Genomic DNA, 23,955 nt, shown 5'->3' on the forward strand with positions numbered 1-23,955 from the left:
GCATAAAGAGTTGTGGTTGTAGGATGTTGTACGTATCTTGTGATTCATACCTCAATGTGTGGTCTGATGTGCATGTGCCTGCTCGCGTCTACAGTGTGTACATGAGCAGCCTCTCTGATAATGGTTTAGTGAGGTTAGATATTGCATCCACAGATGCAATCTCACTGTTACCAGAACAAAAGAAATGCAGCAAGAATGTGAGAATGACTTTACCATTCCTAAACAGCAGGAAGTGGTCCACTCAAAAAAGGTTAAAAATAAATAAAAAAAATAGCACAATACCATATCTTTTTTTTTTTTTTGTATTTGAAATAGGGGCTCCCAGAATGCTGCAGGTAGATCAGACAGATATTACGAAATAAACAATAGAAGCTGAAATGCTTTAGGGGAAGTTTTTTTTTTTTTGAATCAGTAACACCATTAGCAGGAGTCAAAGGAATGTTGTCAGAGAATGAATGATAGGAGGAGTCCCCCAGAGTCATAGCCCCCAGCTGTCACACCCACATGCATAGACTCTTGCACATTTATTGTATGTGCACACTCAATCAATGACATTGTTGCACACACAGGCAGGATGGAGGCATGGAGGTAATTTTAGCAAATTATGTCTTTGCACCAGTACAGACAGTGTAGGATGCATATCCAAATGTGGATGCTTATTTGTGCTTCTCTGTGTCTGAGTCTGTTTTGACATATTGGAAATAGTTCACTTCCATTTGCAGAAATGGCAGCTCACATTGTGTTTCCCATTCTGCGATAGGAATTGTCAGATGATGATGCCTTCCAGGCTGACATTGGTGCAATTAACTGTGTAAAATCTTATATATAGTTTTACCTATGAAGAAGTAAAATAAATTATGAACTTAATACTTTTCCTGCTGTGAAGTGAGGTTGGGGTAAAATGAAAGCATTTTGAGTAGAATTGATAATATTGATATCAATTCATATATAGTATAGTACATATTGAGTACTATATCGGTTTATCGAACACACCAAACTAAAACCAACAAGTTTGTAATGTTGTCTCAGTTTATATTCTTTTATGCTTGGAGATGCTTCTAATATTTATTATTTTAATAGCCACACCTCACCAGTTAACTGGGAACTGGGTGTGTAGGATTTTATGGATTGCCAAGAAAGGTTCTAGCTAAACTGCTAGTATAGCTTCTGGCTGAAGCATGTTGAGAGGCTGAGGACTTATATGAACCCTGATATTGCAAACACTGAGAATGAGAACAATAAAGCCATAGGATGTCAGTTTTACCCCACCATGAAAAGAGCATTTTCCCCAAATAAAACATATACTGAAATATATGGCTTTGGTAGTTATTATGCAAAGTGGTGGGACATGCCATTTTTTTTAACAAAGAAGTCATACCAGACATGGTATTGACTGGAGGAAGTCAGTTACATTATGACTTTCTGCTGCTGATGTCAAAATTGGAAAATGACAAAGAAAAATGTTCAATTTCATTTAAGATTTGACAGTTAATATTTTTACTCCCAGATATTTCAGAAATGGTCTCACCACTGCCCACAATCACATTTTTTCCAGCAGTGAGTTCTGCTCTTCTGTTTCACAGGAACTTTGGTATGCATTCTAACATCACGGGAGCTGTACTTGCCTTTTTATCTTTGTGAATACCTCTTTGGTGTTCTTATATTATGTAGTATGGATTTTAGACACATTTTAGGAGGTATCTCTCAAAGAATCACTCCCCTTTACATTCACTCACATTACATTTATTCCCAACCCTCTCCTCTGACCATAGAGTAAACAATGAGTCGTGCACACTCCAGTTTCTCTCAGCAGAATCTTTTTGTGCGGTTCACACTTTCTATATTTTAGCTTGAAGCTCGAGAGAGGATTTGATGTGCTCTGAGGTTCCTACATATTTTGCTCATACTCATCTTTTGACATCTTGGTAGCTTTGTGTTACAATCACTTGCATGCTTTTTATTGGCTGCAGTTGTAACACCTGTAACATGGCAATGTAGGAATTGCGTGCAACTTTTGAACTTATTGTCTTGTGTTTGGCGTGTAAATTTAAGCAGGTCTAGCCACTCACCCGAGTCCTTGCCACCGCACCCAGATTGTCCCATCTTTCCAATTCCCAGTTAACACCCAGAGCAAAGTGTATGTGTGTACCCAGTGTCTGGGGAAGAGAAAAGAAACAGAGGTGTAGGGCAGAAGGAAAAAAACTGCTGGGGTCTTTTAGAAAAGAAAGAATAGGGGTGAAGAGCCATGGGAAGGGGAGGGAATGTGACTGTGAGAGAGAGCGGGAGAAGGGGAGGTGGGAGGGTGCATGTGGGTGCCTGCGAGACAGGAGACAGTGGGGCTCAGTCAGTGAGAGAGAGAGACGGAGAGAGAGACAGAAGCCTAGCATTGGTGTGTGTGTGTGTGTGTGTGTGTGGGTATGAGACGGAGCGCATTATGAACCAATGTGTGGATGCTGCTTAGCTTAGCGCCCACTAGCTTAGCATCACAAAGCCAAAGCTGGACAGAGGACAGACGCATGGGAGGAGGAAGGGGAAGGTGAACAGGAGAAGAAACTGAGAATCTGCACTGGCTTTTCTTCCTCATCCACACCTGATTGGATTTTTTTTTCTTCCTTGTGTCTCCTGTCGATGTGGTGTTGTTCTGTGGACTGTAGGAGAAGGAGAAGAAGCCCCCTTACAGGCTGCCTGTTTGAGGTATTTTGTTTTTGTTTTCCCTTTGAAGAAGGGGTGCTGAGGATTGCTGTGATTTCATTGTTGGGGGTTGGGATAGAGGGAGATGGAGAGCCAGGCGGCGAGGATGGCTGTGCATCAGGCGGAAGGCATCAGGAGCAGAGCGAGAGAGTCAGAGGCACATCGCTGGCAATAATGGAGGCTGATGTGTTGTGGTCTAACGGAAGCTGTGTGTGTCTGTGTCTGTCTGTCTGTCTCAGGTATGTGTGCGACTGCGTGTGTGTGTGTGTGTGTGTGTGTGTGTGTGTGTTTGTGCCCCGGCTAGATGCCTGACTGTGTGTGCAAAGTGTCACTTCCGTGTGTGTATGCACAGTGTGTTTCTGGTGGAAGCACTCCAGCTCTTCAATGGCTGTATTAAAGCTTTGTGATCTGTTGACATCCTTGATCCTATTGGAAGCCGTTACCTTCAGCAGCAAACTGCCATATGTCTCTGTCTGTCTGTATGGAGCTTCCAAAATGCTAAGGTTAGCTTCTACCTCTCCTTCATCCTCCCTCCGTCTTTTTCTCCTTTCTCGATCCATCTCATGTCTGGTTGACCCTCCCCATCTCTGTCCCCCCATCCCCACTCCCTCCCCACCCCTCTAAATGGATCACTTTAAAGCTTTTCTTTTCCATTTCCATGTTGCTGTAGGTAAATGCTAGCCTATGGTGCTTTTTTTCTGGGTGGAATGAAAAGACAAAGGCCGGCTGTGGGGGGGGGGCAATTTTCAGGCAGGTTTCTGGCTGATTTGGCTTCACATTACACTACTGGCCCTTCAGCTTTTTTGTTTCTTATTCTAATCTCTCTCCCTCATCCCTTCCCCCGGTCCTTAACCACCACCACCCCACACCCTTCTGTATGGAAATCATTTTGAGCTGAAAGCATTGCTTATGAAGGGAAAAAATGGAACACGTCACAGGTCTAGAGAAAGGCCTGTTTTGATCTCATTGTGGTGTGGTGTGTGTGTGTATGTGTATGCATGTGTGTGTTTGTGCCTCGTCTCTTCATTGTGAGCCTCTTTCATCCAGCCGTAGCAGTGAAAACACCCTCCCCGACTCAAGACACTCCATCCATGCCAATTGTTGAAAAACCATAACAAATAACAGCCCCTTTCAATATTTAAATCCTTTCAACAACCACATGGGAGAACTCTAGGGTTTGGGAGTTTGGAGAATCAGGTGGGATTCCTGTGTTGCCTGTTAGGCTGGATGATGGACTGTAACCCCACCTTCTTACTAAACTAAAAAGCAAAACAAAAATGTAGCCAGGAATTCAAGGACTGGAAAATGCTGGAATCTGTGGTACATGCGTTTGGTTGGATTAACCCTTTACTGGGACAGATGGCTCCATCCCCCTGCCGAGCTGACAGTCAGCTCATCACCCTTTCTGCATATGTGTGTGTGTGTGTGTGTGGAAGTGTATTTACCCCATAAAAAACAAAACAAAAAAAAAAAACAAAAGCACTGGCACTCTAGTTCTGGCTAAGATGGTGGATGGATCTGTTTTGGTTTTTGGTTTTGGAATATGATTTGGAATATGATGGCAGCCTTCTTGCCCTCCCCTTGTGTTTGTGTCTGTGTGCATGTGCATGCAGTAGTGTGTGTCTTGAAAATGATCCATGAGGACATGCCTCAATATCTTCTTGGAAAATGTGGACTAGCTGGCTAGCTTGACATGAGAGCATGTTTATTGTGGAGATTTAGACAAATGCTTCTGTAATAGCTTCTGCACAACAGTTGGGCCTATGACGGTTGCCAAATTTCCACTGCAAGGCTATTATCCACATTCTGATCATTCACCAGCTACATACAGTATTTTCTATATGGGAACTTATTTCAGCAAGACAGACGCTACAATAACCCAACATCATCAACTCATTGTGGTCAGTTTGAAAATGATGTCTGCCAGACTAGCGCAGATATGATTGTATGATATTCACCCACATCTTAATTTGTTCCATGCGTTACTGTCCTGCTGTTTAAGGTAACCATAGTTACCTTGCATAATAAAGTGCTTGATGGATTGTAAGAATTTCTGAAAAGATACGAAATATCATGTTTTTGCCGATTGTATAGTGCTCTGTAGGCAAGCACAATGTCCAATGTATTTGACTTCAAAGTGAAATGAATGAACTCCTTGAATGATATATAGCAGGCCTGTTCAAACCACTACTAGGGCGGCCTTTGGCGTACTCATCACATTTCATTTTAAAGCAGCGTGATTCCGTGCATCTGTTTCAGATAATACAAGCAAATGAAAGCAATTACATGTTATATGTTAAGGCAAAAGGAATGCTGTTAGCATTCATATTACGTTGTCCCAGTGCTTCACCTTTTAGCTTTACTTTCTCATGTGAGACATGCACAGACTATGGACAGTGGAAGCATGCATGTGGAGTTATGCCAAAACACAATAATCCAAACTACAGCATGTTTAGCAATGTTGCTCTTTAGGATAGGTATTTTATTTTGTTTCACATTTGCACTAGTTGCAGTTGCAGTTGAGTTGATTGGTTTGCACTGTCATTGTTTAGGTCTTGAGGAATTCTGCTGCACATGTGAAAAAGTTGTATAAAAACTTTTGTGCCTCCAGAGCTGCACACCGGTTGGGTCTGAAGACTGTATGTTTAAGAGCCTAAAAAAGAAAAAAGCTTACCAGACCTTGTCACCAGCGCTTCATCTTGGCTGAAGGCTTAGATTAGCCACTACTAGCACAGCACATCTGATTTTGTGACCAAGCTGTTGACCATTGAATTGTATTGTGGGTAATGTCACGGGTGCATGGCCAAATCAGTAGAGTGCACTTTTTAAATGTAAATAGATGTATCAATGTGGCCTTTAGGGGTTCTTGTGGCTGATCAGCATTTGATAGCACACATTTAATTAATACTAAAATATACTAAAATAGTATATTTTGAGTATTAATCTTCCTAGTCACCTTTTGCCCAACACAAAACCACTGCTTCAGATTTCATTGTTCGCAAAATGTTAATGAGTCTTTGTTAGCCTTCATATATGGATTTTAGTACCTCTGGTCACATCGAAGTGTGATATCATAGAAGAAGGATGTAGAAGTTATTTTGTGGATTTATGACATCATCAACATCGGAGAGGCAAACTGACATTTGGGCTTTTGGCAGGACTTTGTGGCATCTTGAGAAAGAACCACAGTTGTCCTCCAGTCAAACCCAAAAGAGGAAATCATTTTGCCTGGCCACACAGTCAGCTATCACAACTGCCAAATGTTGAGTGGAGACAGAGGAATCACAAATGAGCAGACCAGAGTCTGTGGTATTAACTTTCTTAATATTTCATATCAAAGGACGTGTAGATAAATAGTGGCTTTTATGATTAAAAAGAGCAAGTTGCACAGGTTCCAAATTTGTAAAACTGGAGCACATGAGAAGACCAGAGAAAGAGGAAAACAAACAAAACATGGACAGAAAGGAAGGAGTGGAGTCAAAGCAGAAAGGAACAGTATAGGAGAAGGCAGCACAGAGTGAGTACGAGAAGTCTCCTGTGCTATCTACTGGGTCACACTCATGAAAATTTTAATCAAGCTTTGCAGATAACAGCTTCTTCGCTAACCAAGCCTTTAACTCTGCACATAATGTTTTTGTTAATGGTTTATGTGCCTTATCCTTTGTAGGAATAACAATTTCCCTAAAATATTCTCGGAATTTGAGAGTACTGCCATTGTGTCCATGTCAGTCACAAACTACTTAAAATGCACTCTTTCAAATAACTCCTGTCCTGAATGACCTGAATGCCAGCACAGAAGCCGAATAAGAATAGTTGGTCTATTAATAGAACAATTATGATAATGAATCATTGCCAAACACATTTATGATGGCCTACTTTTCACAAATGGCACTTATCTGTTCACCATCAGGAACATGTTAAGACTTTTTTTTTTTTCTGTATTTTGTCTGTGCGAGTTCTGTTCCTACATTTTGAATTGGCTAAGAAATTAACCGACAAAGCTCTGAATTAAAGGTGTTTTCTCTCTTACTGTGTATATTGTTTCTTTGTTTCTAGGTCATCTGTTTATCTGTTGGTGTAGTGTGGGCATACGCTGAAGGCCTGCCTCAAATGCAGGGTTGGCTTGTGATGGAAAAGAATTGGTATTTGATGTTTGAGTTCAGAGTTCAATTATTTGTCTGTGTGTGGTGGAAATGACAATATACACTGTCTTACGAATTTCAGCTTCGGTAGAAATGATCCTGTGTGCCATACTCTCTGGATAGGTGAGCCTGACTAACTTGTTTTGTCAGTTTGCTTTCCTTCCCCTTGTTAAGTAGATTCAGGTTAAATTGACTGGTTGACAAAGCACAAAGTATCTTATCATTATAGTTTTGCTTAGATTCCAAAATAATCATTTGAAATGGTTTCCTAAAGGATTTTGTGGGAACATGTAAGTGGTCATAAATATTAAAAACAACTATACATCCATACTGCAAAAACCTAGTGCACATATTGGGTTATTTCAGCTTTACATTTCAGTGTGGGTCCTCTTCTCACTTCAGTACTCCCTCAGGGCCTCATCCAAGCTGCATAGGCAAATCAGCACATTTGTCTGTCTGTCTACTATTGCTTTTCTTGTGGATATTTAGAGTACTGTTTTGGGTGGAGGAATCTATCTTCTCTACTTGCCTGTAGGAGCCTTGGGGGTCAGGACAAGGTCCTCCTCCTAGTTTGTACAGCAAATGAAAGGCTGCAAATGTTTTTGTGTTTTTACCACGCAGTGCTCTGGTACTGTTATGCTACATAACATTTTTGTTGTTTTATAGAAAGCAATTTGGATGGCTTTAATCATTATATCTTTTAATCTAATAATTTATTCCAAGAGGAAGAGTCTTTGCTAATATTTTTCTGCAGCAGTGTGTCATTCTGGAGCTAATTTTTACAATTTGAAGAGTGTCATTCAAGGATATTTGGACACATTTACCTGGATGCCCATTTTATTTGGTTGCACCAGCGTAAAGTCATGTTCACTCTATTTTCTCTGAGGCTTTGTGGGTGTTTTGGAGTTTGTAGAAAGAGAAGAAAACCTGGTACTAATATGAAAGAGGTATATCAGTCTGGTTCCCTTGCATTTTTGGAGCTCAAGAAAGTGGAGAGATTGAAACAAGATGAAGACAGACTGATGAAAAACACTATACTACATAACCAAATTGGATGTTACAATGATGTCAGGCAAGATCCCTCCCCAGCTCCCAGCCGTGAACCCAATGTTTTTGAAGGAGTCAAGCCCATCATTATCCTTGTGGAGGAAATTAAATGTAGGTCACAGCTAAAATACAAGCCAGGCCTGGGGGATATGTGGACCCATGCTCTTTTGCTCTGGGGCAACGCAAGTATAGCAAATAAACAAATTTTTCACATAAGGTTATTTATAGAAGCTGGGTTGTGGCATGCCTCTACAGCCTCCTAAATGTATTTTTGATGCTACTGTTTTTTTGTTTTTTTTAAAAAGCTAAACTTTCCATTTGTTCTGTTAAGTGAAGTTATTTTCATTTACCCTGCTTGCATTTCTGCCCCCCCCCCCCCGGCATAACCCAATGAGGTTAAAGTGATCATAATTTACCTTCCCACTGAGGAAGATGTTAAGATGTTTCAGTGACGCATAATTGAATAATCTAGTCATTTTGGTATTTCTCATATCATTGTACTCTCAGACCGAATATTAAGGGCCTTCCTCTGTCTTCACAAATGTCAGCAGCCTTAGTCTATCATGCCACTAGAAGGGCAGATGCTCCCTTAAAATACTCTATGGATTAAATATAGATGAGGTGGTTGCATTTGCCTGCCAGTGAGCGTTTGTTGAGAAGAGGTGAAGCTCTTCTCTGTACTAAGTACATTAAAGCAATCCATTTAGTTTTACAGTATTTAAGTCATGGCTCTGTCAGACTCTGCATGTGACTGTTTTGTTTTATCTCAATTCCCTTAAAGGGAGAGTAAGAGGCTCATTCTTGTTCAACATTAGCTAAAGAGGTGACCCATAAATACAATGTACACTCAAAAGGAAATTGTCTGTGCCTTTCTAGGAGACCTAGTTATAGATTTTTGAGAAGATGTTATATTATTAGCCATCTTATTTAGTAGCTGCTTGGAATATGTTCTCTATGTATGCTTGGATGTGTATACATCCACAATCACCATAGTCACTGTTGCGACACTTTATAAAACCTCAAATTTAATGGACAAACTGGTATGGGAAGAAAAACAGAGAGACCTAGCAAGACTGAGGTGAGGTCAATACTGTATCTGTTCCTGTTCTGTTCCTTCAAGCAGTTCATTATACCTACTGTGAGAGGCACAAAGCAGGAATCACTGGGGCTCCAATCCTGTTATCTGCTTTAGCTCAGGAGTATAGGATAACAGTAGCTTTGACATAGTAATAAACAATATTAAAAATGTCTGTCAAGACACTTGACAATTGGTGCATCGTACTAGGAATGTTCTCAATCTATACTTGGACTAGTTATGCATAGTCCAGTAGGTGCCTTAACTCATTTGAGGATGTGGATGGCAGTCTGGCAACAAATATAGGCTAGGGCAGTATCGAAGGTTGGTGCTGCCACTACTATGGTGCACTGTGTTTACCATTCAGGAAATGTGCTTGATAACATTCTAGATATTTAAATACCAGTTACAGGTAAAATATCCTGAAGCATGTATAGCACTTGTAGCATTGTACCGAGGAGAAAGGGATTGCTGCCTTGGTAAGCCTTCAAACTGAACTTCCTGGTTGATATTTATTTTTACTTGTTCCCTGCAGCAACACACCCAAAACAACGCAGCACTTTGAGTTATTTTGCGATACTACTGTGTGAAAATACCCAGTGTGTTGCCAGTTGGCACAGGGCTGACTATAACAAGGTTACTCCGAGCTGAATAACTGTAGATACAGTGAACTCTGACTTGCTGTCCTCATTGTGGGGGTCTAATCTGGGCACCATAGGTGGTTCACAGCCTAGACAGAACAATGCTCCCACTGTGGCTGTTATGGTAATGAAAATGTGGCTGTGTGCGTATTGCAGATGAGACGGGTGCATAAAACTCCATTAAGTGATTACCTCCACCCACAGCTCCTGCTTAGCCCCAGACCGAGCCATTTGGTGGCCATGTACCTCCTCCCGACTGTCAGTGACCAAGTGTGTGTGCTTGTGTGTTCACATGTGGGTGCTGGATGGTAGGGGAGGAACAGATGCTGATTGTAACAAGAGGCATTTCCTTTTCAGCCCTTTGTACCATATAAGCCAAAGAAAGTCTGCAAGGGCCTTTTGGCATTCACACACACACACACACACACACACACACACACACACACACACACACACACACACACACACACACACACACACACACACACACAAACCATAAGACTCATCCATGACTGCTGGTATCTTGAGTCAACACTCTGCTGGATTGCCAGAGGGAAATGGTGGCTCAGAATTGTGCCCTTTCTCGTCTATGTGAAGGGACTATACAAAAATAGATATAGAGAGAGAGGGACAGGGCAAACATGAAAACACAAACGCACAAATTTCATTCAGCATCATCGAAAATTTTGTATCATAGGAAATTTTGTAAGCCATCCATGCACTTAAGAAGCAGCACCAGGCTTTATGTTCATATAAATAATTCTTGAGAATAAATGCAGACTTAGAACTAATGTTGATGTGTCTCTTGTAGTGTTCTGGTATTTTGAGCGTTCAACCTAACAGTCCTCTGGTCTGTGATATAGGCACCTGCTTCATCACACCCCAAATTTTAAGTGCTCAGATCAAGTAAATGTTATGCACCCTAACACACAGCTCCTCAATAGAGAGTACTATTAGGCTAATTGTTTAGTAGCAATCATTTGCACAACTGCTCAATAACATGAACATCTGGATGGTACAATGTGATCTAATACAAACAATAACAATATAAAACCTTCCCACAAGAACTACATTTGTCATTTGTTTGTTTTTCATTGAGGTTTTGCTGCTTTTAGTGCAATATTGTTGTTGTGGATGTGGCATAGTCCAGCAGTAGTTAGTGTTGTTGCCACAGAGCAAGAAGGTTCTGGGTTTGAGCCTGAAGCCATTTGGGGCCTTTCCTAGTGGAGTTTGCATTTTCTCCCTGTCTGTATGGATTTTGTACTCCAGCTTCCTCCTGTTTGTCAGCCCTCTGATAGACTGGGGATCTGTCTGAGATGTACCCCACCCCTTGCCCAGTGTCAGCTGGGATTAATTCTGGCCCCTTTGACACCCTCTGCAGGATTAGCAGTGTGGATGATGTATGGATGGATTGGTTTCATGGTGAGATTGTTGAGAAATGCACTGTGATTTAAGAAAAAGGAGAAATGTTATCATACATTTAGTTTAGCAGTCTTTAAATCTATAATGATTAATTAACCTCTCATGGCCATGAGTTTAGCCACTTTGCAAGCTTATTGCAACTCATTGTTTTCAAATTTAATTTTTCATGTTTTGTGACACATGAAGTCACAAGTCTTGACGATATGCTCTACATGTTTGTAATAGAAAAAGATGACAGTTGTGAGAAGAATGCTTTTTGTTTTTTTGCAGAACATACACAAAGTTAGCCATAAAGATTGATTTTAAATAATCATGGGAAACTTCAACAGTCTGATCTATCAGGGAAGCAATGTCAGCCATTGTTCTGGTTCTGCCTTGTATCATACAGGAATGAGCATTGAGTTTACTGAGCTTACTTTAATTTACTGTGCTTGGTTCATCTTAGGATTAGTGTCAAGATCATAGCAGTATCTCTAAGTGTGGCCATTTTTAATGTCTGTCTGTTTCTCTCTCTCTTTCATTTTTCTCCATTTCTCTTTACTGTCGACATCTGTCCCACACCCAGATTTTTTCACATGCATCCACACCTCTCTAATACTTCACATTTCTGTTATGGCATTAATGAGGGAGTTATGAAGCCACAGGAGATTGTCCACTAATGACAATGCAATCCTTGACACAAATTTACTCAAGAAGCTTACTTGCATTTCTGTCTCGCTCTTTCCTTTCCTTCCTGCATTGTCCCTGGCACACCTCAAATCAAACCACAGAAAATACTTTTTCTTTCCTTTCCTTTGTTTTATTCTCGTTCATGTATTTTTATGCAGCAGTAGTGGTTCTGAGCTCCCCATGCTACAGCACAACTATCAATATCTCAGCACTTGCTTTCCTTGATCAGCTTCTTGAAATGCTAATGATAATTCCTCACCCGTTAAACCACAATCCAGCCAGCACCAGAACATCCTCACAGCAAAATTCGAAGGCATCGTTGTATGTTCCAATAGGTAGAGTATGCTACCTCTACTTTAGTAGTCTCACTTCTTTCTATCTTTTTCTACATTCGGAGGTCAGCATCTGGAAAAGTTGGCATTCGACTCATCCAATCCCAACTCAGTCAGGAATCTGTATGTATGGCTCTCAGTCCAAACCTATCTTTCCTTGTCACTCTATTTCACAGCTTGGTCAATGGAGCTTTTGTAAGGAGGGGGTATTGCATTAATTAGGCCTATAGCAATGACCATGCCTTTCCCTGGGCCTAAGCCAATGCTCTGCTTCTCTGCCCCATTTGAAACTCTGGTCACAATTCCACTTCCTATTTGGTTTTCTAAGAGCAGCAGTGTCTAACTGGAGTCGAATCAATGGCCATTTTTGTATGGGAAATGAACTGACAGTTGGCTGAACGCTGTGACTCGTCTGAGGACTCTCACTAAAGTTGACGTTCTGTTTTTAAAAAAAAAAAAAAAAAAAGATGTGAACTGCTGCAGCTTGTTTGATAGACATCAGCAGTTTGAATTTAAGTCAATTTCTGTTGCTCCTTGAGACTACAGTCACAAATAGTGGTGTTTTGGAAGTGTGAGCTATGAAAGCTAGTGGTGCACAGGAAGAGTTCCCCCTTTTGAGTGCTTCCCCTACAGTCACCCTTAAGAAAGATAACATGCCTCAGTTGTGACAGCTGGGTAATCAAACAGATACATGTCAAGAATGTCTTGTGTAAGAGTTTGTTGGTTGGCAGAAATAGATAACATGCTCGTCTCTCTACATGCAGGCTATTTTATTCCTGCATGTGTGTAATGCATGCTTCCTTGATTTAGGATCCTCACATCTGTGATGTATCACCAGTGTCAGTGAATGTGGCTGCAGTGGGTGTCTCTACCTCTATCCACACATCTATTTTTACCAGCTTATTGCTTACCAAACCAGCGGAAAAAGAATGATCAGGAGATAAGACAAACAGATCAAAAGTGGGAAGGTGAGAGGTGGAAGCAAAGAAGACCTCTGCCCAACAGACGCCTGTCAGGACAAGCCAAACAGAAATTTATTTTTCCATGAATGCAGTCCACCTGTTTTCAGTTTTAAAGTTGTCTGTTTGTAGTTGCTTAGTGTGAAGTAGAGGAGACAACTAGCAACTAGTCAGTAGTGTGACTTTTACACTCAGTTTGCAGTGGTGCCATCTCACTATTGTCTCAGCTGTAAGCAGTTTAACATTGAGGCCACACTGGCCAACTGTCAGCAGCCATTAACAAGGAGTGCTCAAATCTCACCGGCTAAATGCCAAACAACACACACACACACACACACACGCACACACACACACACACACACGCACACACACTACCACCACTCCCCCCACTCTCCCCACATATGGTAGGATCCCACTAAGGTGCTATTGTGATATCTCACACTCTACCTCAGTGTGAAGGAAGATCATCGCAAACAATCATCTCCCTTTTGGCATCTGCTATCACAGTAGAGTGACTGTTGTTCAGCAATGTTTATATCAAGTTATGTGTGATTTTTATCTACCAATACTACATCTATCACTGTAAAAACTTTCTACCAGACACTGTACATCCCCTGTCATATTTATATTAAAACCTTGACATTTGGAAAGGCTTGTTAAATTATATAAGAAGAAAATGGCTGCTAAACCGGTTTTCAGACAGTGTTTTATAACAAACAACTTTGAGACTTTAACAAATCTCACTTTGTCTTTGGTGTCCAGGTACAACCCGTGCCCCACGTGAAGGAGAAGTTCCTGGTGTGGACTACAACTTCCTCTCAGTGGAAGACTTCCTGGAATTAGAGAAGAGTGGGACCCTGTTGGAAATAGGAACATATGAAGGTAAATTAAAAACAAACACACAAAAAAGTACTTATTGTAGTCTAATTTTACTTACTGGACATTGTGAACTAAAGAGAACAGACCCCTACAGATTGTCTCATACCTGGAGATATGGAGGAATCATCTGTGGTTGAATTAGCCCAATGTGTCTGTCTAGTCTGCTGTTTCTTGCTTTCTTATGTGTGAGCTTCGACCATGAAATGTCAGTATTTGGTATTACTGCACTTAGTATTGCACTAAATGTCTCAACAGATGATCCACTCAATATATCAGAATCCAGTGAGAAAGATCGCAGTTGTACTTATAGATTTTTCTCAAACGGGGAATGCTCATACTCTCCTGCTCTTTGGATTTGCCACTACATTTGCCCTCAATCTGTTCACCCTAAATGTAGGTCAGATAGCCCACAGTTACATATTTACCTCCTTTCTCAGGGGATTGTTGAAAAAGTACAATATTTTCTGGACTATAAGTCACACTTTTTTTTACTCCTCTGGCTTGTCCTGCGACTTATATGCGTATATTTAGTCATTTTGTTGAGTAGTCGCTAGCTTTAAATGGCACTCTTGACTCAGTTGAAGACAATTTTGTACCACTGAAAAAGTACGAACATTTATGTTCACACTAAACTATAACTCCTAGTGTAACACAAGTGAAAAGTGAAAAATGAAAAGAAAGCTACACTGCAGACTTCAGCGGCTGAAACAAAGTTTGGAGTGACAGCCTGAGAGATCTTCCCATCCACCTCGTGGTGTGTGGCATAAAGTGTGTGTCACATACAGTGCACAACAATTCTGCAGGTGGCACGCCCGAACCAGAACAGATAGAGACAGAGTGAGAGAGTGACACAGAGAGATTAATACTTTTATATCCAGCAGACTGGACCATTGTAATGCCATCCTTTTTGTTCCACCAAAAACAGTTCTAAATCAGTTACAGCTGCCTGACTACTGACCAGGATATTACACCTCTTGAAAGTCATTACATTTCAGTTTCTGTATTGATTTTAATGTCTTCAACTGGGTTTTAAAACACTTCCTGGTCTTTCACCAGCCTACTTATCTGAAATGTTTCCAGTGTATGAACATTACAGCCTCTGGCACTAATGTTTTAGTTGTTCCACAGTGCAGGAGAAAAACTTTTATTGGGCAGCTTCTATTTTTCCTGCTCCAAAATGTTTGACCAGTCTGCCCATGAGAGCAGCTGAAAGTGTTAAACCTAAACTTTCTTTCCTTTGGCTTTTCATTAAAACATTATTTACTCTATTATTGTTAGTTATTCTGTATTATTATTATTATTCTATGTCATTTATTCTTACATGTTTCATCCAGTATATCCTATTTATTTGATCTAATTTTTGGTCAAATTAATTTCATTTTATTGTTTGACATAAAAATTTTCGTCCTCATTTTCTTTAGTCTGTAATTTACTTTGAATTTAACATAGTAAATACTGTTTGATTTGACTTGACGAGAGAGTATTTTATTATCCCCAAGGCAGCCACTTCAAAAATTCACAGAACCAAAAATAAGGTATATGCAATTACAATTACAGGCTAAATTATAAACTGGACTATAAAGTAAAACATAAATTTAAAAACATAAATTAAGAAACTTAAAATAGACTTGGACTAATCCATACTGTAAATAACCAATATACAATGTTACACTATAATAAATATATTGCTTAGGGCTGTCAATTGATTAAAATATTTAATTGTGATTATGATTAACTCGTGAGAATCACAACTTAATCACACATGTTTAGCTGTTCTAAATGTACCTTAAATGGATACTTTAAGTTTTTAATACTCTAATTAACATGGATGCTTTATGCAAATGTGTGTTTTATTATTAGTGATTTTATTATTAGTGAAACCACCATAAACTCTCAGCATATAGAACATAGACATGTTTCAAAGACGGTAGATGTTGCAGATGTTTTTCAAAGAACTTGTTCATGTCTATTAAACACATGGAAAAAAAGAACATAGAAAAAACACAAGTTCCCATATTTCTCTTTCTTTGCACTGAGCCAGTTGCTCAAATAGACAAGCCAACTTAATTCACATTGACAATAAACGTAACAACTTTTGTCTTGTCGACAGAACCGTCAGACTGTTCAGAAGACCTTTTTCTTTCTCCATTTCTGTTTGCTGCTGCACTCTTTACTGCCTATGGCTGCATTTTTGATTTCTCCTACTACAGGCTATGCCACAGGTCAAACAGGAAATGCACGCTGTGTTAATCGCGTGTTCATAAAATTAGTGCCGTTAAAATGAGTTTGCATTAACGCGTTAATTTTGACAGCCCCAATATTGCTATAGGAAATTCCTGTCACAACACAGGCTGGCAGGCAGCGGGATAGGTTTCTGGAGGTGTCCTTTGTTGCGATGAAGCTGTAGAAGTCTCTGACTGAAGGTGCTCCACTGTTTTGACTAGTTGGTAATGGAAGGGATGCAAGATTTTTCATGTCTATCCATTTTTAAGCATCCTCCTCACCACAACCTCCAGAGGCTCCAGAGAAATCCACAGCACAGAGCTAGCCTTCCTGATTCCTTCCTGATTAGTTTGTTCAGTTTGTTGCTGTCCCCGGCTGTGACGCTGCTGATCCAGCTGATAGCAGCCAAGAATATTGTATTGACCACAGCAGACTGGTAAATTGAAAATCTTTCTGCACTCATTAAATGACCTGAGCTTTTTCCAAGAACTACAATGTGCTCTGCCCCTTCTGTAGACAGTCTCAATTACTTTTTTGGTCCAGTATGTTGTCAAGGTGGACTCCAAGGTATCTGTAGTTCTCCAACACCTCCACCTCTTCTCTGAGAATGAGAATTGTGTTTAGCCTAGGCTCCTGGAGTCAAAAACCATCTCCTTGATCTTGGCCACACTGAAGAGCATTTGTTTGTTCCCACACGTCTCTGTCCTTCTGTCCTGTCCCTCTTTGACACATCATACAAATGCAGACTCATGAAGACTTCAGTATATGACAGTACTCATAGAGTCCTACTGCTATTAGTTAGTAGGACATTACCACTATTAGTATGTCCATTTAGGCAGATAAGGTTTAATTAAATGGCTGCAGTGTCCGCTCAGCTTGGTCACTGTTCCATAACAATAGATTTTGCAACCCAGGGCAAGCAAACAATGCTAATGGACTTCAACTGGTAACTAGCAATCCAGTGAAGACACAAAAATCAGACCTTCACATGTGCATGTTTTAATTAGCAACTGCCAAGTTTCTAGCCAACAAAACTTGAAGATGGTGTGAAAAGCTGCTGTTATAGGAGGGAGGTCATACCAAGCTGCACAACAACAAAGCTGAAAACAAAGTAACATTTTTAACATGTAAAACAGGAGAAGCTAGGCTGACTGTTGTATTTCTAATTTTGTTAGATCAGAAAATCACACTCATCTTACAATTTCAATATATTCTGCAGCAACCAAGTGCAGCATTGGCTTCCTATTGTGTATGTTCACTAAAACAACAAATAGTGGGAAAGAAGGGGTCTGACTCACCTGTCTAAAAGACAAATGGTTGGTATTTCAATTATAGCTCACAACAACAATTAGAAATTTTAAATTAGTTGAGATGATACAGAATGTCATACCAGCTTGGTATAACATTCTTCTGTGGTGTTAAAACTCTTAAACTCTCCCTGTTAAAACATTTAGGCTAGATGAGATTATAGGAACTATGCTGAACATTCCGACTGATTTTGGCATCTGCTAATGTCAAATGTAAATTACAGATTGCTTTGCTGGTGTATCTTTTTTAATCATGGTTTTGCCACATAGAGTGAAATATTTGTTCTCTTTTATAATTGTGTAATGTATTCTGCCTTATTAAGATGTTGACTGTGTGTTCTGGCTTTCACCACCTCTGCAGGCTTGTCCTGTCTTACTTATGAAAAAATAACTCAGATATGTGGAAAAACAAATTAGTTTAGCATGCTTGGTTTTTTTTTTTTCCTTTGAAATGGTTAGTTTGGCTGAAATGTGGAATGGGCACTGAAAAGAAATTTGGCTGCAAATTCCTTCGGTAAATGGTGTCAAGTAATGCAAGAAATATTATGGAGTAAAATATTCATTAGTTTTAAGCAAGTTAAAGTGGCAAAGTTTCTGAACATTATTTGGGCCATGCAAGCCAGAGCTTTAGTTTTGCTTCAGCGATTCACATGAAGACAAATCCAGCCTATTTCTATACAAAGCCTAGGACTAAACACCCACTAAAACACAAAAAAAACCCTCTTTGACCTCTCCTCTCTTGTTCTCCTACTAAAATACCCTTCTTTTCTCTGCATTTTTTAAATCTCCTCCTCCCTACCTTCTTCTTTGTTGCCTAGGTAACTATTATGGAACACCCAAGCCACCGGTGCAGCCCCCCGGTGGGAAAGTGATTAGCAGTAGCGGTAACGGCGGTGATGCCCCACTGCCAGACAGGCTCAGTGGTAGCCTGCCGGGCTCACAGCACTCCACTCCCCTACGCACCAAGTCCTACAATGACATGCACAATGCTGGAATAGTGCCTGGAGAACAGCAGCAGGAGGACGACGAGGACCTCCCTGACATGAACAGTAGCTTTACAGGTATGTACTGGGGTCACTAGCAAAAGTTCTCTTTGAAGGTTGAGACTTTGCCGATGCTGTGAGGAATTCACATTCGGTTGTTGGGCAGTTTCTCCCGTAATGTGGTTTTAATATAATGTAAATAGTTTGAAAGCAAATGTGAGATTGCTCTCTCAAAAAATTGATATCCTATGAACTTTTCTGTTCCTTGCATCTCTTGTAGCATGTAATGTTTTCCTTTTCAACTGTAACAGCAATCTTGTATTATAAAACTGCTTGTCTGTGGAGGTTCTCATAAAACGGCTTTTACAAAGTTTTAAAGGCATAAACTCTAACGAGTCTGAGAGGATCTAATAAAAGACACTACACAGTTGCATTACATGAAATATATGGCCCAGTGTTTTGTGGTTTTGACAAATATGGGACTATAGTGAGGATCTGTGTCTCCCAGATCTCCCATTTGCAGCTGAAATTCTAAGTAGCTACATTTTATCCCTCTAATGTAAATACCCTCAGGTACCAAAAAAAAAAAAAAAAGCAATGGAGGCTATAGACTTCATAGGCTTCATTATTCCTGATGAAGTGAATACATGTGTGAATGCATCCAAAGTACACTGAAGATACAATATGAATTGATCACTTAGATTATGCAACAGTATAATGAAATGTGAATGATAATTGATTATCCTGTCAACTTGAACACTTGGATGATTTGTGGCACAAGTCAGAGCACCAAACACACTGCACATGCCTCTCATCTAGCAGTTTGGATGAATACAGATATGCACTTTTTTCAGTTCAGCAGTTTCAGAGAGTGGGGAGATAAAATCCAATAACAAGTGGTCACTCAAGACACAGTTGAAGTGCATTCTGAAGCCAGGTATAAATAACAGTCTGTTTCAAACTGATTAAAACACAATTTAAATTAGCTTCAATATAAAACAGTAGACCAGAACAGGGCCTAAGGCTGTCAGTATACTCCAAATCAAATTCAGTGCATTTTTGCAACATCTTTGCACATTCAGCACCCAAATGAAAGTACCCCATTTGACAGTGATGCACACAGTGTGCAGGCCAGCTAGCTTTACCTTCTCCATCTGCAGGACACTTGGTTTCTCCTTTGCTAGTGTAGTTCTATGTGACTCCTAGTTTTGAGGAACTGACATCAGGACTCGCACCTTCCTCGTGAGGACACCTTATAAACAAATAGACGTGAAATCAGTGATTATACAAGCCTCTGTTTGCAGAGCTGTCTTTGACAGCAACCTGAGTCCATGCTTGTAACATAACACTAGAATGACATCCTATTTTCTGCAGCTCTTTTTGGAAGGAGAGAAAAGAGAACGTGAGCAGCGATGGTGAAGTGGGAGCATATGGAAGTGGAGAGATGGTAGAAGGAAATTAAACACAAAGAGGGGAGTGGCTGTGAGGGAGAAAGTGGGCGAGTCTGAAAAGGACTGACAGAGAGAGAGGTAGTCATCAGTGGTGTTTTTATTTTGTGAAAAAGGATAAGCTCTAAAAATGATGAAGCAGGAGTAAGCACAAAGGATGTGGACAGAGCGATAAAGAGAGCAGTTGGGCGAGAACTGCATAATACAAATGCTTCTTTGATTGGTGAGTAAGGGCTCTCTGGGTTTGACTGCATCTGCCTGTGTCCATGTATCCAAAAATGTAAAATGGTGCCATCTGGCTGCAAGAAGTAGAGGATCAATGACTGAACAACCTCCATATTTGAAGTACTTTTTATTGATGTGAGCAGTACCTTTCAGTGTATTTATGTTTGTGACTCACATAAAAATATTTAATTAATTTCAAAGAATTGGACTCATAATGCTGATACCCCTGCTTTTTATAGAGTATCTGTTAGTAACGATTATCAGTTTTATGACTTACTGTTCTCGCTCATTTTTTGATATTTCCTCTTGTGATGCATGGACACAGGCAGATACAGTCAAGGTAGATAGAGTCTAGTGTGTTAGTAGGTCAGTAGACATTGTGAAGAGGTTGACTCAGCCCTAAAGCTGTTTCTGCCTTGTGTTTTTAGAAGGTGGGACCAAAAGTTGTTTATTTGCTGTCTGGGATTGTGTGAACTGTGAGGGTGCCAGTCAAGCGTGGGTGTGAAAAATGAGATAACAGGAAGGTAGGTGATAGCACTTCAGAGGCCATGGTTCTAGGTGTGAACTGCCCACTCAGCAGTCTTAACTGAAGTAAATACTCTATTGGAAGTAGTTCAGTATAAATGGGTAAAGTCTCAAGTAGTGTGATTTGGTCAAGGCTTTGGAGAGTCCTTGGAAGTCCTTGGTTCAATGTGTCCTGATGAAGCTATCTAAAAACTCTTGAACTACTCTTATCTTGGAAGTATTTGGACTGCACAGGTAGAAATTATTTTTTTACTAATATAGACTCTGAAACATTTTAGAGAATACAAAGAAATCAAAATTGAATTTCTTGGCACCTTCTGTTTCATCTTTTTCTCATGAATGTTTTTCTTCCTACAGTCCTGCCTGATGTGAGAAATCAGGCTACATCTTGTGCACTGTCCAGTGGAATTCCACTCTTGACAATGTTATGCTCACTGACAATAGACTCAAATTATCCAGGGAGCTCTCTGTGCAATAGCCATTTTTGGTTTTGTTTTGAAGTTGCTCTTGTGGCACTTCCTTTCATAGTAATTTTTTGTTCTCTAAAGAATTACCAGCTGTCCTTTTCAACAAGCTATGTTTGTTTTTGGTCCTTCAGGAGATTCTAGTGAATTAGACGAAATTCAACACTCAGTGCGCCCCTTTGCCCCCCGCCAGAGTGACCTGTCCTACATTGGGACAACCCCCTCACCACCGGCCACCACGGAGAGCACTCAGCAGACACACTCTCACCTGAGCCATCCTCCCCCAGAGGACCCACTGGGACCTCTGCCTGACAACTGGGAGATGGCCTACACCGAGAACGGAGAGGTCTATTTTATAGAGTAAGTACCCTGGGATATATACACTCACAACAGAATTTGTTGGTGTTCACATTTTAGTTTAGTTTCTTCTGTTTCATAGAGGGGATTTTCTGTCTTTTACATGCCTTTGTATACACCATATACAGTACATGCATAGCTGCTTATGCTTTATATCTATGAATATCTGGATGTGGAATTATCAGGTTTCAGCTTACTGCAGAAGCGAAGCAAACATTTCCTGACTTTATCATCTGCAGGTTGTAGTTACAGTTTTGAAAGACATGAGGGAATCCTATATCAATAAAATATTACTCAAGATAGAGTAAGATCAGTTACTTTACATACAGGTTCTAAAGTTTATAGAAGTAAAAAAAGAACATTAGGGATATAAATCAGCACATTTTATAGCAGCAGTATTTTACTAGATTTGTAATACTGAATGAGTCAAGTCTGTAGTGTGTCACCATTTTTGTTATTCTGGGTTGTTCAGGTTCACTCACTCTGTTTGTGATAAATTATAAAATATTTATTTAATTATTGTACTACATATCTTATATTGTACAAATCATTCTTTCTTCATGCTAGATTTGAGGAGATACAGACTTTTTCATACTTCTATTACCTGTGGATGATTTTTGTTGTTTGCATGTTCTGTTTAGCCACAATACAAAGACCACTTCTTGGATAGACCCTCGGTGCCTGGACAAGCCTCAGAAACCCCTGGAAGAATGTGAAGACGATGGTATTTCCATATTTGAGCATGATTACCTATTCATTACAAACATTGTACAAATGTACAAACATTATGTCCCTTTTTAATATTATTATTATTATTTTATCAGGCAGCTTAAATCTCAAGCCCTGTACAGGCTGAAAATTTAGTGTTTCATAATTGAAGTGTGTATGCCAAAGTCGCAGTTCTTCCAGAAGCCCTTAGGTGTCACTGTTCGGTCACAGAAAATTGTGGCACTGCTCTGCTTTGTTTATCAGAACAGCATGACCCACAGCTTCAATGAACTGGCTGAATCATTCGCATCTCTTAGCGCAAATAAGTAATGCCCTTCCTGACGACTACTGCAGTGCAGGATAAAGACACACGTACATACATAGTGCTCTTATAAGGATATCATTTCATTTGAGCAGTTATATTTATAATTCTCTAGTAAGGCGTGCAAACACCTGCATAACAAGAAATCGTAAATTCAATAATCAAAGCATTTCAATTCAAAATGGTTTCTTTGCTAGCTTAGCATTCAGTTTGGATAAAACTGGCTTTGAGTAACTCTTGCCACCCAGGGGCAAGATTATTACATTTAATAATCACAAATATGTGACCTTTCACTTTTCTTTCCCCCTTAACAATGTTGTGCTGTCTGTCCTTTTGAGCAGAAGGGGTACATACAGAGGAGCTGGACAACGACCTAGGTTGGTACCTTGTTGTTTACATCACCCTATTTGATCTCTCAAACCGACATTTTCATCATCATCCTAGCACAGTGTAGCCTTGGTTTAGCACATATTTAAGGTAACACACTGTTGAAATACAAATCATTTCAGCTGAATTTCAGCCGGGATTCAAATGAGGAGGTAAATGATTGTGGTCATGTTTTGTGTGAAAATATGAACAGTTAATAGTTCATATCTACCAAATCACATGCACAGCACCATCACCAGTGGCTCATACCATCGACATTGACTCTAATCATCAAGAAATGAGACTTTATGTTATCAGAGTCTTGACTTTTATCTTGCTGACCCCCAGTAAGTGGCTCTGACAAATCCATACTTCATGTGATCAGAAAACCGGTCTCACACACAGCTGTCAACTTACCCACATGCCACTAACCAAACAGACATACCACACACAGACAAATTATTCCCACATCACCAGAACATCATTTCATACATAAGAGACGAGGGCTGATCCAAGGAAGATTATTATAATGATGATTTCTTAATGGGTGTCTGTCTGAGCCAGACAGCAACAGGGCTCTTTTCCTGAGGCCCATCAGCGCACTAACTAGCCTATCAAATGCTGCAGAGCAGCCACTTGTGCCAGATAAATGATGTCTAGAGACTGTGCTCTACACCGTTATGCACTGGTAATGAATGATGTCATTCTGTCAGACAAGACAACTGATTGATTGTACAAGTCCTTATGATGAACATGGTTTGACATGACCTGAAAATGCTTTGAAATGCAGGGTGGAAGGAATAAATGCATGCATGCATTTATTCTTTCATCCATTTGTAAAATTTGAAATGAAAAGCTGCTTCTGTTAGCAGGATTTGTAGTCACTTTCTAGTTTCTAAAATTAGATCTTAAAGGCTTTCAGTAGCCAAAGGTTTAGGGAGTTTGATCAATTCATTATACCCTTGTGTTTATATCAAGTGCTCAACAGAAAGTGTTAAGTATTACAATTAGGTATATTTTTCATTTTCTGCTAAAGCTTCAGTAATCAATATGTATTATAACAACAGAGTAAAATGACCAAATGTACTGTGAAAGGGTCATCTACAGAGAAATATCACTCTACATTCCAGCTCCAGACAGGCAATCTGTGTAAAAACAGAGTAAATATAT

At 39.9% G+C, this 23,955-nt stretch overlaps 1 protein-coding gene across 6 annotated transcripts in view; it reads left to right on the forward strand.

Moving 5' to 3' along the window:
• magi1b (membrane associated guanylate kinase, WW and PDZ domain containing 1b) overlaps window positions 1–23,955 on the forward strand; it is a 119,916-nt gene that overhangs the window by 57,368 nt on the left and 38,593 nt on the right. For all 6 annotated transcript variants that reach the window (XM_026306907.1, XM_026306908.1, XM_026306910.1 and 3 more), the window contains exons 3-7: window positions 13,741–13,860; window positions 18,206–18,448; window positions 21,167–21,392; window positions 22,031–22,113; window positions 22,761–22,796. In XM_026306907.1, coding sequence (XP_026162692.1) covers window positions 13,741–13,860; window positions 18,206–18,448; window positions 21,167–21,392; window positions 22,031–22,113; window positions 22,761–22,796 — 708 coding nt within the window. The remainder of the gene's footprint in view (window positions 1–13,740; window positions 13,861–18,205; window positions 18,449–21,166; window positions 21,393–22,030; window positions 22,114–22,760; window positions 22,797–23,955) is intronic.

This window comes from Mastacembelus armatus, chromosome 5, assembly GCF_900324485.2.
Source record: "Mastacembelus armatus chromosome 5, fMasArm1.2, whole genome shotgun sequence".
NCBI classification, from domain to species: domain Eukaryota; kingdom Metazoa; phylum Chordata; class Actinopteri; order Synbranchiformes; family Mastacembelidae; genus Mastacembelus; species Mastacembelus armatus.